Source organism: Arctopsyche grandis, chromosome 2, assembly GCF_051622035.1.
Source record: "Arctopsyche grandis isolate Sample6627 chromosome 2, ASM5162203v2, whole genome shotgun sequence".
NCBI lineage: Eukaryota > Metazoa > Arthropoda > Insecta > Trichoptera > Hydropsychidae > Arctopsyche > Arctopsyche grandis.
In genome coordinates, this window is record NC_135356.1 from 29,150,322 (window position 1) to 29,168,047 (window position 17,726).

Genomic DNA, 17,726 nt, shown 5'->3' on the forward strand with positions numbered 1-17,726 from the left:
TGTATATTTTCTCACTGCTTGGTAAATTTGGTCGAAAAAGACAGAGACAGCATCTGAAACCCTCAATCTTCATAGTGTGATATTATGCTGTTAAAATTTTTTTTTTTTTCATTATAAATAAATAATTGATTTTAATAATTGGTAGTTTGCATGTACATATATCTGCGCACATACATTATTACTGTCTTTCATAATATAATGTAACTTTTTTACCTTTTTCATAATTGTATGCAACCATATATCTTAAATAATTATGTACAACTGTTTGTGTATATATAAATATATATACATAATTACTTTTTATTTGTTTTATTCACCTTATCTTATGTTTTAGTGGGATGTAATAATAAATTCGAATAATTTTTGGAAATTTATTCTAACAAAAAAAAAACGTAAATAATAATAATTAATATAACATACGGCAAAATCTCAATTTAATTATGTTATTATTTTTAATTCAGCTTTTGTCTTTTTTAATGCAAAAACCAATTTTTGTTTAAACATTTACAAATATTAAGATTTCACTTCGAAGCCGAAGTTTCGCTGCGTTGTATATTAATTTTGATGACAATATGTATAAAATTTCAACATTTATTCATAGCTACAATGGAATACGTAGACTAAAATTTAAAAAAAATATATTCACAATAATACTTAATACAATCGAAATTAAAACTATTTCATTCATAGTACATCAACATGTTGCAATATAAATATATAGCCTATCATCAGAATATTAACTATTTTTGGATTAAGGAAAATTGATATGATTTTGTACAATATCAAAATATGTTGTACTATGAATTTGAATATATTAATATTCATTCTAAAGTAAAAAAAATTAAATTATAATACATTGATTTAAAATCCAAGTCAATATCTACTTAATTGTACAAATCCACTTAAATGTAATGATCAAAATAAATTTGCATAATTTAAAGTGAATTTTGAAGAAAAAAAAAACAATTACAAACTACACGGCCTTGGGCACTTGAAAAATCTTAAATCAGAATAAGTACAAATGGAAAGTTTCATGGGTTCCGCAAAGGCAGATCTCAAACTTATCTAAATTTCTTGATAAAATGAAAAACAACTTACAATGACACAATGATTCAATTTTGAACAATCCGAAATGGAGTACACAATGAATATTTTATGTATTAAAATATGTGGGTATATATATGTATATGTATAATGGAAACGCTTGTGTTTCCTAATTTAGAGCATTCGAATTTGATACGTGATTACACAATAATATCGTAGTAATAATAATTAGTATATGTGTTTGTGCGTTTTCGCTAAAATTGTCACTCAATGTGCACAAATGCTGAACGTAGATTCATATGTATCCCTTTGTACTCGGATACATGTACGAGGAAGGCATCGGATTTGAAGGCGGTGGATCCTTGACACCTGAAAATTAAAAAAAGGATATCGATCAAACATATATTCAAATAGTAAATGCAAATTTAACAACACGAAATGTATTCGAGAAGAAATTAAATGTCCCACATAACACACATACATATATAACATGTTTATCTTTTGATAAATATTAAGATTTCACTTAAGAGGTAGTGTATAATTAGACAATTAGTAACTCCAATTGAAAAGTAAGTATTCTCTATCTAAATAAGAGCAAACTACATAGCATATACATATGTACATCAATTATATGATAGTGTAGCGTATGCTAAAAGGAGCCGCCGTTGATAATTGGTTTCAAGGATTATCTCCAGACTAAGTGCAAGTAGGCTAAACAATGGCCACCGAATTGGCGTAGTAACGGCACCCGGTCCCTTCTCAGAAGTGACAGCTACATATCCGGGTACATGCCTAAACAATAGGGAAGTAACCGGATGTCGAAGATGCCCTGAGCGACCTGTCCTTTATAAGGAGGTACTTGGACCATATCAAGACATTCTGGACGGAGCACTGCCAATGCGTGTATCTCCAATAAATGCTGTGAAACGACTTTGGCCTTTTACTTCGATCCTCCACCCACCCCTACGCAACAATAGTTAACCCTTTGAATGCGGCGTTTTATTTTTAACCCAACAAGTCCACGGGCCTGAAAAACGCCGATGGCGTTGTATTTTGAGCATGTACAAAGTATAACAACAAGAATACTACCCGCTAAGCCTTTCCAGGTAGCATTGGAAAAAAATGCATTGAACATGGGTCGTGTAATCCGTGTCAATGTTTATAAAGACTAGTTTACACCGGAATTTATAACCATAATAGAATTTCCCGATGGAAATTCCTAACCGCTGAGTATTTTAGCTTGTGGCTTGGCATTTAGATTGTGAGCTATCATTTTAACAACAACGAAGAAGATGGAACTAGTTTTGGAATAATACATTCATTAATAGACTTCTTTTGTTGATTTTATATTGTTGCAAGATATGTTAAGAGAGTCTAAACACACTTTTACAAAATTCAAAATCCTCGGCGGTAGTGATCTAGGGTTTGTTTGGATTAGTTACAATTTTTATAGCCGCTTTCTATTGAATTTCTAAATAATTCTAGTTGAAAATGTTGGCAAAATTTTCAACAGAAAAGACATCAGCACTCAAAGGGTTAAATGAACTCTCTGTTACTATACTTGTCTCGCCTGGTTGGTACTAGGAGTAGATAATACATGCATGTTGCTGTAATAAACATAAAATTATCAATCTTATTCAAAATTGATGACAAATTATGTTCAAGCATAGAAACGGAGAGTTCATTTAACGAGAATTGGTGAAACCAGGCCCACCCGCACATACATCATTGTGTTACAAAGTCATTTTTTTAAAGATAATGTATGTATGCATGTTACAGTCCAAGTGTTCACTCCGGTTCGTTCGTGTATGAATATACTAGTTTGTTGAACTATTGGTTTAAGTTAATGTGCTAATACCGGGTTGACACAATGCGAGTAACTTGAATGTTAATACGTCCAAGCTACTCGATATAACAATTAAAAGCTATCTTCAAAATAGACTCACCAGGGGTCGCATTAAGCTTTTAGCTGTCAAAGCGACAAGTATTTAAAAGGGAAATCCTATGGAAACCACATTACAGCATCGAGGACGCGACAAAAGATTAAGAATACTTGACTACCCAATAGTTTGTGCATGAACAAACTAGTTCATTGGTCAGTTTGTTATTTAGTGTACACTATAACTGGCCAGATTGATCCGTGTAATGCCAAATTTTAGTATGTTTATGAACAAAATTGTACTAGTTTGTTGATACACAAGCTATTGGTTTTAGTTTAAGTGCTAGTAACGAGTAGCTAGCGATGCGAGTAACTCGCAGTGATCCAACCGTTTTTGAACGTTTTGGACGTCCAAGCTGGTAATTGGATTATTAGTCACATTGCGGTGTCACAAAAACAATTTTTGCCATTAAAATCGCGATTTGGCACTCATGTTCTCGTTAATATGATAGTTATCGTTAGTATGATGGACTTTTCGGCTGCCAGATGTTCCGTTATAGAGATTTTAGTGAATTTGTGACCAGTAATCACCGAACCGTCCAAGCTACTCGCATCGTGTCAAGCCGGTATAACAGTCAAAAGCTATCTTCAAATAGACTCACCAGGGGTCGTATGTAATTTTTAGCTGTCAAAACCTTTGAAATTTTAAAACGACGATTATTAAAAATGGAAATCCTATGGAAACCACATTAGAACGTCGCTATAATTTCCATTTCCGCTAATTTTTAAAATATTGCAATCCAGGGTAAGCATACATAGAGGACGGGACAAACGATTGAGAATACTTGAACTAGTTCATTGGTCAATTTGTTATTTTGTGTACACCATAACTGGCCAGATTAGTTAGTGTATAGACAATTAGTAGCTCTAATTGAAAAGTACACTTGTTAGTTTTTCTCGTTGTTGAACATTGTATATTGAATCTTCGCTTGGACTTTTCTCAATTCGCCATCCTGATAGGAAGAAATCTGGTCTGTAGGATACTTAAATTGTGCCTAAGAGAGTAAAAAGGACTAGTGGATGGCGATGGGTTGACGATTATGATCTACTCTTTCGATAGATTTACGACAACCGAAACAGACGTAAAATTGACATGTGCCGAGCGCTTGAAAAAGGTTGATACTACGGAAAATAAACAAAATCACCGATGACAGATAATTTCGCCAAGGGTCAGATTTATACGTACACAAGTCGTAAAGGTAATAAGCGTAGACTTTAAAGAGCGTTTTAATGTATTTTCTTCGAAACCATTCCGGCAAAGTATCGACTTTCGTGTTGTAAGCAATAAACAATCTTCGCAAAAATATCAATGATACCCATTTTGAAACTCGATTCGTGTCACGTTTACGACTGTTGATGCCGAGAATTACCGCAATCAATCAATCAAACCTCACTTCGAACAATTAAAAACGAAAGTATCATACATATGAATGTACATATGTTCCATTTATAAAGACCCATCCCCACCCCTCGTCGAAGATGCGCAAAGACAAGAATCAATATTAGATCTTACCGTGCGCATCATTCCCATGGGGTGGGGGTGGGCTGTCGAGTAAGCATCAACAGTCGCTTCTTGAGTCACCGTCGGTTCGCAGACGATATAGTTTAAATAGCTCGTGATTCAGCTGACCTACTTAACAGACTAACACAGCTGGACAGGGAAAGTAGAAAAGTAGGATTAAAAATTAACGTAGATAAGACCAAACTAATGTTCAATAGTTATTGCATGCCTGATAGCATCCCATTAGATGATAAACCAGTAGAAGTAGTAAATAATTATCTATATTTAAGTCAAATATTGACATGTCTGGTAGTAAAGATGAAGAGATAAAGAGACGTATGAAATTAGGATGGAGTGCATTTGGACGGATGAATGTTGTTTTTAAATCAAAAATGTCACTCTGCCTGAAGAAAAAGATCTTCGATCAATGCGTTTTGCCAGTGATGACTAGAGGTAGGATAGTCACAGTGCTATCCATTGTTCCTTTGTAAACAAGGTTCGGCAAACCTTTAACAATGCATTTACAACCTTTGAACAATACGCGGCACCTTCTGGGTCCGGTGACTAGTGATGACGTATGGATGTGAAACTTGGACACTGAACGCCAAGATGCTACACAAAATCCAATGCACTCAAATAAGTATGGAACGCTGTATACTTGGCATAACGAGGAAAGACAGGAAGCGGAACACGTGGGTGAGAAGCATGACAAGGGTAGTGGACATAGTGGATAGAGTAAAGAGATTGAAATGGCAATGGGCGGGCCACGTGGCTAGAAGAATGGACGAAAGGTGGACAAAATAAGTGCTTGAATGGTACCCGAGAGGATGCAAAAGAGTAAAAGGAAGACCGCAGGGAAGATGGGTGGACGAAATTAGAAAAATGTGCGGGGTGAGATGGATGAGAGTTGCGCAAAACAGAGACGAGTGGAAGCGTGTTGGAGAGACCTTCATCCAGCAGTGGATGGTGAATGGCTGTAAATGATGATGTATAGCCAGGTATGTACAGTTGAGCTTGCTTTAATACGAAGATATTGAAATGACGATGTTATGTTGCTCAAAAGCATTCGAATATTGATGAAATATATTGCTCGGTCGAAATAATTGTTGTATCATTTTTCGTTTGCATATTATTTTCTATTTAATTGATTTTTATACCTATATATGTTTATCGACCTGATTAAATAAGGAAATTGTGCAAAACTAGATGGATAAATATAGCTTAATGTTTTCAGCTGGAGTACTTAACTAAAGAACAGATTGTGTGCAATACATGAATGTTTAAAACAATAACAAAATGTGCAGCTTCTTTAAATTCGTAGAACTGTTATAAGTTTTGTTAAGTCAATCTTTCCACGGCTTTCTAGTCTCGAATGTGTTCCTATTTCAAAACATACAAATATGTACTTCCGTTCCATATATAGGAATCAATCAAATAACAGTACATGGCGTCTATTATACTGTTTTCTGAAAATGATTGGTTTCAATTGGCATTTTCAACTACAATATTTCAATAGAAAAAAAGTTTAATTTTGAAAAGCGACACTCGAGACACATATTAAGGGGACCGCGGTACCGAAAATGTTGCCCAACACTGGTTTAAGAAATAAGATTGAATAAATTCCACGAAGCGAATAATTATTTATTTGAATTTGGACCATTGTGGCATTACAGGCGTCCCTTATGCGCCACAATTGTCGAAAATATTACTTAGCTACACAGCATCCTGTATATATGTATATTATTACGTAAATATTATATTATATTGTGAAAGTTTAAAATTGAAAATAAAATTTAATTTTATGTTTTTATTAAAATATGTTCCACAATAACATGTTCCTTTTTCAATTTTATTTTATATTATTTTATTAATATTATATATAGAACATTTTGACTATTCTGCGACTATTATGTATATATTTTGAATAAAAAATTGTAAATTTAATTTTAGCTTTTTCTAGATATATTTTTCTTCAACATGTAAGTACCTTTAATAAAATGTATTGTTTAAAAAAATAGGGGCAATGGGCACTGAAAACTAATCTGCTTAGGGTGCCATATACCCTCGGGCCGGGGCTTGGTACATACATATGTATGTACATATGCGCCGTTATATTTGAAATTAGAAGAAGAAATAGACATATGAAATTAGGATTGAGTGCATTTGGACGAATTAATAATGCTTTTAAATAAAAAATGCCACTTTACCCGAAGAAAAAGATCTTCGATCAATGTGTTTTACCCATTGATGTATAATACACTAGACCCGCCCTCACGTGTTATACTGGTCTCCCTTTTGGCGCATGCAAAATACATGACGCATACACAGTTTCTCTTAGTAGGTAGGTAGGTAGGTACCGCTGCGTCGTAGGGAAAAAAACCCAACTTCCCCGCTAGTTAAACCCCCCGCACCCCTCAGTTAGTGAAGACAAGATCTCCGACGAAGAAGATCTATGTGTATTATACATCAATGGTTTTACCGGTGATGACATATGGATGTGAAACTTGGACATTGGACGCCAAGTTGCTACACAAAGTCCAATACACTCAAAGAAGCATGGAACGTTGTATGCTCGGCATAACGAGGAAAGACAGGAAACGGAATACGTGGGTGAGAAGTATGACAAGGGTCGTGGATATAGTGAATAGACTGAAGACATTGAAATGGCAATAGGCAAGTCACGTGGCTAGAAGAATGGACTATAGGTGGACAAAATAAGTGCTAGAATGGCACCCGAGAGAATGTAAAAGGGTAAAAGGAAGACCGCAGGGAAGATGGGTAGACGAAATTAAGAAAATGTGTGAGGTGATATGGATGAGAGATGCGCAAAACAGAGACGAGTGGAAGCGTGTTGGAGAGGCTTTCATCCAGCAGTGGATGATGAATGGCTGTAGATGACGACGATGATGTTATTTTAAATTGGCGTAAGTCCACTTTTCTTCGTTTCGAGAAAACATTAAATATAAGGTTTGCGTTTTACAATATTTAAAAATACTGGTGGCCTGTAATAAGTAGTCACCGGAGCCTGAGCATTGTTAAAGGTTTGCCGAACAATGGATAGCACTGTGACTATCCTACCTCTAGTAATAAGTATATAGTGCTCTTCCGAGATTCTGGACATATCGAATTAAAAGTAGTGACAACAATTTGTGAATCAAGTCAAACTGAAATAGTGTTTTTGGAACTGAAAATTGGACTTCCGCCACTCTTATATACAATATAAAGGCGTATGCATATGTATGTATATTGCCAGTTGTTGCTTCAACGGGATGTTTTAGAGCGGAGTTGATACCTAATTTGCAATTTAACATTACTTTTCTACCGGTGGCCGTCACTGCAACGAAAGTGACTTGATCGAAAGTCGAAAAACCAAGTTTTTCGCGATTTTTATGAGAACATGTGAAATAGTCCGTTTACCATGCATACATTATTTTCGATCTTTCGGCTTTCAACTTTCGATGCAGTGACCCAGACCCCTTATTTTACTTATCTACATTGTATTGCGAAACAATTTTGACATATTTCGGAAAGATACCGAAATGCTCTATCTATCTACATATCTATATATATAAAAATCAATGTCTATCTGTCTGTCTCGTATAGGCTCCTAAACGACTCAACCGATTACGATGGAACTTTCAGCATTTGTTGTATGCATGTCCGGGAAGCTTACTATGAAAAAAACGGGAAGTAACCACTTAATAATCATATTTGTAATTACGATTTTACTGACGCGAAAGTAAAGCTATCCCGCCTTCAACGCATCACGCCGCTAGTATGACAATAATCGCGCCACGCCTACCTCGCACTCGAATGTACTGACCATTCAGGGCTGTACCACAAACACACAGCGGATGGCCCATGTCAACAAATAAATCTATAACTATATATAAAATTGAATGTCTGTGGAACGGGAACGAGAACGACCACCGGAACGGGAACGGGAACGGGAACAAGAATGGGAACGGGAATTGCACGCGTTATTGTGGCATTGCAACGCATGCCGGGTTCAGCTAGTATGTATATAAAATTGAATGTCTATCTGTCTGTTTCATATAGACTCCTATTCGACTCAACCGATTACGATGGAACTTTCAGGATTTGTTGTATGCATGTCCGGGAAGCTTACTGTGAAAAAAAAACGGGAAAAAACCTCTTAATAATAATATTCGTAATTACGATTTTACCGACGCGAAGTTTGAAGCGCTATTTTGTAGTCAAGGAAAAGTGTTCGTTGGCAACCACGTTACCGACCGTTGGTTTATGACGCCACGGCTTTGAAGAGACACGAGCTCAGCTCCAACCATCACTTGAAACGGGAACGGGAATGGGATTTGCATGCGTTATTGTGGCATTATGAAATATATGTATGTAATATGAAAACATGTACGAATTGCATTAGGGCCGGGCCGCACTGTGCAACTTTGTCAGCCGACTAAACTGCGCGACACGAAAAAATGTATGGAAATGTGTGCGACAAACAAGTTGACGGGTGTAGCATGTCCCATCTCCCTGCATGCATTGGTCTGGTCGCCCTCAACCAAGTCGCTCGCAAGTCGCACGGTGCGGCCCGGCCCTCAATAGCCCAACTGAATCAAATCGTGGACTCATCGCCATTTGACTCAAAGGACGTATAATTAAGAAAAGTCAATTGAAATCCGAATATGAACAATAGGAGGGGCACAATTTATATATTTTTCGGCGGTCAGTCATAATGAGTTCTAACCTTCATTGCAGTAAGCGTACTGGTGCTTATTTTCTGAAATATCAAACCGCCGACTGCATGCAGAAAACGAACCAACAGCATTACTGCTATTGTTAAAGGATCCTGAAAACAAACACACACACCCATAAGAATAATCGACAGGTGCGGCCAATATCCTTTCTGTCTGCCTACTAATATTTTAGACATAATATATCGTTGACAATGTATGGATGTTTCGTATTTCACAACACGAGCGTCCAAACCAAAAGCAAGGTGAGATCTAAACCTCTCAGCTCCGACCGTCATATTACAAAAGTCATTTATTTACCTATATATAATAAATAGGTCGTTGAGCTCTTTTACCTATTATGCTGTACATTAACATTAGAATAGTATAATACTATGATTACTAACCAAATTAAATTAAATTGTAAAATAGAAAATGATCAGTAGATCAGTAGCTATTAAAATAGATATACATACGTAAGATGTATTGTGAACATAATTTCATAATAATAAAAAGCATTTAAAAAATCAAAATATATATACAATGATTTCATCACTTCAATTTTATCACGTATGTTTTAAATGCATAGGAAAAAAATACGTGTACATTGGCACTGTATTAGTGACGAATGCTTACATATTGAGTACACCTATGGAGAGTTATTTCGAGGGAAGAAAATACGCGCCCCTTTCACGAGTGCAAATAAATGTGATAAAAACAGTAATGTTACAGTCGAAGTGTGTTTTCAGTTGTGATACATATATTCCATCTGGCGTTTTAGGTCATCCGTAATCGAATACAATTCAACTAGTAAATTATACTTCTATGTACAAGCGCAAAAACACTTTCCACAATGTGCGTCAATTGTAATATAGCAGTTGAGTTTTGACAGCTCTGATGTTTTTACGAATGCTTTTGAATTCAATAATGCGTTAATACGTATTTGCTAGGTATTACGAATGAAGGTAATGAGTATCGTATTACGATAGCTCTAAGAATGTGTTCAAAACAAAAATGTGACTTTCAATTCATTAACGAACTCATTAAAAATTACATCGAAGCGATAACAGCTAGCTATCCAATCGCGGCTTTCTACCGCGCCTTCACAACTCGATTTAACAGTGGTTAAAGTTACTTTTTTTACTCACACCTCATGTAAACTTAATATAACCTAATTATCGGAGATTTCTACGGAACGCCACTGATAGATACATAAATGTTTGTGTATACTCGGCAAATTAAAAAAAATCGTATTTTGTGAAATCAAATTATGATTGCCATTAAAAATGATATAACTTTTCTAAGTAGATATTATCGTATTTAAGATAAAAATGATATAATGTGTTGTGAATGAATAAATGAAGTCGACGAAAATTTTAAACGGATAAAACGAATCAATGATTTATTTTCATTCATTTTATGAACTTAAACTATTATCTTAAGATATACATACATATATACAAAACATGCACATTTATTTAAAATATAAATAAAAGCGTGGTTCAATTAAAAATAAAAATAAATATGATCGTAACATGCAATTGAATTATTTTGTTATATGCATAAACAAAAAAGAAGTGACCCAACACCAAGCACAAATTTATTTATACTCAAATGGTTATTTTTATCCAGCTAATCCCAAATCTATACAAACCTATCTCATATAAAGAGTGGTTTTTTTTAGACGTATAGATCTTTAAAATTAAATAAAACACATAAAAATCGTAGTATTGGCTTTATTGGAAGATAATGTTAAGCCATTAGTGTTTAAATATAACATCGGGCATGTGGTTGTAATAGGGTATATAATATGACTGATTCGAATAAAGCGCAATCTGGAAGTCCAATTTTTTACCAGCTGGGGCCGTATATTGACAATAACGCGGCGAATGCTTACAGGTCGTCCATCGTCTCATTAACAGCATTAACTAGCGACCTCACACATCCCTACAGAAAATAATCCAAATTTGTTAAATCACACGATCTTGGAGCGTACGGTAATTTTCGCGAACTGACCTACGATTTTCGAAATAAATTATACAATTTTCAAGCATTGTTGTGGCGCAAGTCTATTTATGATGAAATGACGAACCAAACTGAGCACAGATCATCTATCAGCTGAGTAATAAGCTTTCTTCATTTTTTTTACTATTACTATATATTTGGATCCTTTGAGAGTATCATATTTAAATAAAATGAAGATCCCTGCTGACTGTAATTTCTTTTAGTTTGATAGTTTGATTTATTTATTTTTTGTTTGTTTTGAGTTCGTGTTTCGCGTTTTGAAATATTTACATTAATAAAATTTTAATATCAAATTCGCAAGTTGTCGATATTATTAATTTATTTACGGAATACGTATATCATTTATATTAATGGAAATTAATATTTATTAGACGATAAAAGTAATTGTCAACGTCATGATAATAATGTAATATTATTAAAGACCTTTGCATTGAATTATATTGTAATAATATTATATAAATATAAATTATTTTACGTCCTTCGTTAAATGAATGAGTTCGTTGACAATTAAACTCCTCTAGAGGGCATTAGTCAAAGACATTAGATTAATTCGATGTTAGCTAATTCCCGTAATCAGAACACAAATATTTTACGGCCAGGAATGTCATGGAAATAATAGATTCAAGCTAATAAAAATCTTATAAAATAATGGAACTTTTTCAAGACAATTTTAAGACAAGTCTATGTTAGAGTAGAACGCCATGAAATATTGTATAAAATTTGTGAATCTGTGAAAGAAATACCTTTCATTTAGGTTTTGTATAACGAAAATTACACAATGTGGACATATATATGTGCATACGTAATCATTTAAACCAAAACTATGTATATATACAACCATCACAACTGGACTAATATACCCTATTGCCTGATGATACGCAAACACATTCCCAACTTCAACCATTTAAACGAGATGCGAGATCGTTTTGTAATATGACTGTCGAAGCTGCCACCTTAAATGCATTTGAAATAACAAGATAAATCAATTAGAAGAAAAAAAAACACTCACCGTAAGCGGCACCGAGATGTTTAAATGGGGTACCTTGCCAAGAATCGATCTGCTGCAACTGCGATTATACGAAAAAATAAAAAAAATACATATATAAATAAATCCAAATTAAAATGCGCTCAAGCGTAGGTTGAAACAGATTAAATACAATACAAATTAGCGAAGCAATGTGTGCGCATACATATGTGGGAATAGAATCGCTGGGCAAATATGAATGTACGAGTATGTTGGTTTCGCACAATTAAAAATAAAAGCTAACCCTTCGCACTCGGATATCAAACAAAGGGATGTGTAGGGATATTTCCAGCATCGAATTTCTATCAACTTTCAATTATAGCTTCCGCCGTTTTTAATAGCAATAGTTCGATCACCCTTTCCGACCGTTGTTTACGCTTTGCACACACGTCTATTCCTCAAACATGCATATGAAAATACTACATACATATGTACATTTGTACGAACAATAAAAATAGTTTTAGCTCGAATTGGTATTGTATCTACATATGTACATAGAAATTCGCAAACAGAACGCATTTTTATACACTTTTAACTAAGCACATAAATACCTGAAGAGTTGGATGAATAAGGGGTGTAATAATATAACTTTCATTATATATAAAATATAGACAGTAAGGCGATACCCATTTTGATTTATTCAGATTATGAATTTGAAATCATATTCAAATAGTGGTGACATAGAGGTTTCGCCAATGTTGATTAAGAGCCGTTTCAGCAATGAAATCAAATAAATCGGCAGAGTCTACAATATTAAATTCAAAATGCTTTACGATAGTATTGTTTTCATTAATTATCATTTTTATTTTTGAAAATAAAAACTATATAGTCTTCTATATATAAAACATAGACAGAGTAAAAATACTAAAACTTATAGAAAAATCAAAATGAAGTTAATTGAAATTGATCAAGATTAATTACCAAATTAAACTGCAATAGGGAACTATTGAGCGTTTATTTTCTTTTATAAAATATTAAAAAAAAAATCGAAACTATTTAAAAAAAAAAGAGAAGAAATGAAAAAAATACATTCTTTGATCTTGTTATTTTGTCGAGATGAGTTGATTTTTTTAAAATACAGGACATTTTTGCGACACTAGCGGATTCAAAAAATGGTCAGAGTGGGCATTCAAATTAAAAATATAATACATAAAAAATAGCCTATTAACATTTTTGAAAGTTTAAATGAGGATTTGGAAAAATTAAAACACATGTATGATATATATTAAAACACATATATAAAATGAAATTCTTCCAAGGTAGGGGCGATGGAACCCATGGCATCCCCCTTGGATCCACCTATGGTTAGAGATCAATGATTTTTTTTTATTTAAATGATACGACTCAAGATTTCCATACGGCTTATTGCAGGATATCCAACATTGGCTCTTCGATTATAAAGTTAAATTCGAAGAAGTTTCAATAAATAATTTTTCACATTCATATTTTGCATACAATGATGTTTCAATTAACAATATGTACTTTTGGTTCAAATATCGAAAATACATCCAACGAATAGCAAGTTCTACCAAAATTTACGACTGCCATTTTTTCGACTGACTACTTCAATGCGGGGGCGCGTAAAGGTTAAAATAGCAATAGCACCCTTATTCGATCCAACCGTTCGGCAACTCAAATTACACAATCCCTCGGCGATTCAAACCCCAACACAACGCTCCAGGGTTAAGTTTGCAATTAGGCTATGAATGACGCAGCGAGTAGTATAAGTAAGTAAGTAGTGGAAAGCGATATCTACATCCATATTCACCTGGTCCTGATAATGAGGAACGTAAGTTCCCAATCCACTGGCGGCACTAATGGCTGGCTGGGGGGCGAGGGCGTGCGGGGTGGCGAGCGCCCCCGCCTGGGGGGCGAGCGCTCCAGACTGGGGGGCGAGCGCCCCGAGCGAACCCTGACTAGTGCCGCACATACTGTTCCCGTATCCTCCCACGTACCCCTGCTGAGATAGCCAAGACCTGCAATAAATGGTTGAATATACAGACACCACAGACACGTATTCAATTTCAAAATGTACTAATAATTTCGCGAATCAAATTACAGCCACGTTAAAGAATTCCCAAAGGGCATTACTTTCAGGTTCAATCGACTCAAGTATTATATTATATGACTAGTGTTGTACCCGACGACATATCATCACATGGGTATTGGCATATTAAGTTATTAAATACAAAACAGACACATGTCGTCAGTCATGTGTTCAATCCCCACGCGGTAGAAGTACCTTTTATATATATTTAAGAGGGCTGGACACCAGCGCCTTGTCCATACAAACGTATTAAACTTCTCCCTTCCTCAATTATGGCACTAGAGAAATTATCATGTGTGATGATCAGCACTTGAAATCGTCCCCATTCGCCTTAATTATATACTTATGTATGTTTTGTTTATCGTCGCTTTTAAAATATCTTAATGTTTTGTTTTATTTGTGTGCACGTTTTAATATATAATATATACATTATTAAGAGGGCTGGACACCAACGCCTTGTCCATACAAACGTACGGACAAAGCGCTCCCTCCTCAATTATGGCACTAGAGAAATTATTTTTTAATATGCTATGGATATCCACCATGTTTCTATCTTTTTATTTTTTTGATTAGTTATTTTTTATAGGAGCTAAGAGCCACCAAACATCTATAAAATTGCCTCGTTTTTACACCCACGAAAAGAGTCCAGCGTGCTAATTTAACGGTTGATTTTTAAAAAAATACAAAGATAAACGTAGAAAATATCTTTCTCATAGCGATGATGAAATTTTTTTTTAAATTGGTTCAATTTCGGTGGAGAAAACGGGAGAATACGAAACCTCGATTTTGTCGATTTAAAATAGGTATTATCTGGTCGAGGCGTAACTGTCGCATTCACTCAATATATATATATATATATATATATATATATATATATATATATATATATATATATATATATATATATATATATATATATATATATATATATATATATATATATATATATATATATATATATATATATATATATATATATATATATATATATATATATGTTCATTCACTCAATATATGAATTAATATGATTAATACAATTGCTGATAAAATTAAAGAGCGGCTGATTTAAGTTTGCACACAGGCAGCCGAACTCCTAGACGCGGCCCTGCCTGGGGCCCCCCGTTTACTTGATCCGCCACTGCACATATAGGATAAAAAAAGTGTCAGACCAAAAGGCGAAGTAAAGCTAAGAAAAGGCCTTGTAAAAATACAAGAAAAGAGAAATAGAGTGAAATAAAAAATATACTAATATAAAAGAAAATATTTAAATTCCTATTTAAGTGAGCACCGCGTGTTTATATAAAAAAAATTACAAAAACATTGTAAATATAAATAAAACAATGAATCAACCACAGTTTTACTTCTTCACCAATTTAGCCCTAAAAGTTAGAAAATAAATCAGGGCAATCATCTGTACAATCGTAAAGACACCATATCCATGTAATTGTACTATTAAATGAGGTATTATTATAAAAATTTGGTGGATAAAAAAGATTTGAACATCTGGTGAACCGAGTATTGATATTAGAATTAATGTCTGCCAAAGCAGATGTGCTAAATGCATCATTGACTACCTTACATAAGAGAAACTTTTCTGCGATGAGACAATTTTATGATCTGAAAATGAGAGAGTCTGTCTTTATAGTTTGGCAACAATCGAACAAAACCAGCCTTATGGGATAAATGACACAGAAAACGCTTCTGAATAGTCTTTAAGCGATTTATGTATATGACTTTGGTAATAAGGAGACCATATGACTGAACTAGACTGTTATAGAGCAATATTATGCAAATGCAGATCCTTAAAGAGTTTCGCAACTCATAGTTTGATTACATAGTTGAGATGCTAAGTATCAAACATTGCTATCAAAAATGACTCAAAATAGTACTTAATAGTAGTTAATATTAATATTAAGGCAGTGGAATTGGAGTCGAAGTTGTAATAAAATTTTCGTGTCAAACACTGTTGAAGCTCGAGGCTTTTATTTGAGTTTCATTTTTTGTTCTGTCTACTATTGCAAAAGCACGAAAAGCTTGTAATGCCAGTTTCGAGTGTTGATTTATTGATTTGGGGAATTTTCAAATGTATTTCTACTCTCCCGTCGATGACTAAGCTTCCTTTAGATTGTTCGTTTTGTTGACGAATTGTTATTCGGCGACATGATTTCTGACCGAGCCTTTTTTTATATGAAGGAGGGGTTTTTGACGCATATTTGAAAGATGACGCAGTTTACGAAATAATAAAATAAGAAACATTATTTTATTATAAAATACTACTAAAATGGATTTACCTTTCCTTTTCTACATACAAATCGTCTTCAAAAGATGATATCAAACTATCAAAGGAAGACTATATATATTTTGTTTAAAAATAGGAAAAATTCTTATACATATTACAAAAGCATGACACGTTCATACATAATGCCAGTTTTGAGTGTTGATTTATTGATTTGGGGATATTTCTTCATTCGACACACTCGTCGATGAGTAAGCTTTCTTTAGACTGGTCATTTTGTTGACGAATTGAAATTTGCGAGCATGATTTATTTTAACATATGTTTGTATGTACATATCTAATGTTTTCTGATTGAGACTTTTTTATATTTAAGTATGGATTTTTTTATGTAGTCATTCAAATATGTATCAGTGTTCAACGTTTAATTAATGTGCGCGCGCAGAATACGGAAGGAAAAGCATGTTCCTCTTGTTCCTGTTGTATCCTGCTCGCGCAAATTAAGTGAGTATGTACCGTTTACCATGCACCATTGTTTTTGTTGATCTTTCGACTAAAGATCTTTCGATTTTCGATCTTTGCCTTCCGATATTTGCGTTTTCTGTCGTTTAACATTCTGTCTCGTCACGTAGACCCATACATACTTACATATGTAATATGAAAACAGCAACGAATTTGAAAGCAACACCAAAATTCTTATTAGACTCTCATTACAAATAGAAAATCTAGAAAAAAAAACTTGCAACCTCAAAAATATTGTAATATGTATTGTAAACCATAGTGCTCGAAGGATGCGATACAGTGTATCGCATCCTTCGAGCTATGTCGGACACACTCCACATGAATAATTCCAAATGCAACCGGAAAGCAACTAAAATCCACTTAGAGTCGAACCAGATTCCAATAAGAACATTTGACCGCGGTTTTTTTTTTGCAACGATTGGTTCCCCCCTCCTGTGCTCCCACCACAAAACCCATTAAGCTAGAGAACGACATTAATTCAACATTAACGACTATAGCGGAGGCGGGCCTTTGTGACAGGACACGCCCACGAACAGGTGCTGCGTTGCGATTGGTCGATTCACACCTGATCGCTATTGGCCACCCCTCTAACACAAACAGCACAACTTGCGAATCGACGCGTAGGAGATTTGCGCTAAAAAATCCTAGTGCAAAATCGACGGGTCGGCGAACCCTGACG

General features: G+C 34.4%; 1 protein-coding gene across 1 annotated transcript in view; it reads right to left on the reverse strand.

The window, feature by feature from the left end:
* Positions 1 to 365: 365 nt before the first annotated feature.
* LOC143922219 (uncharacterized) overlaps positions 366 to 17,726 on the reverse strand; it is a 101,963-nt gene continuing 84,602 nt past the window's right edge. Inside the window, exons 7-10 of the mRNA XM_077445438.1 lie at positions 14,014 to 14,221; positions 12,231 to 12,288; positions 9,211 to 9,312; positions 366 to 1,413 (exon numbers count right to left, since the gene is read on the reverse strand). Coding sequence (XP_077301564.1) covers positions 1,340 to 1,413; positions 9,211 to 9,312; positions 12,231 to 12,288; positions 14,014 to 14,221 — 442 coding nt within the window. The 3' untranslated portion in view covers positions 366 to 1,339. The remainder of the gene's footprint in view (positions 1,414 to 9,210; positions 9,313 to 12,230; positions 12,289 to 14,013; positions 14,222 to 17,726) is intronic.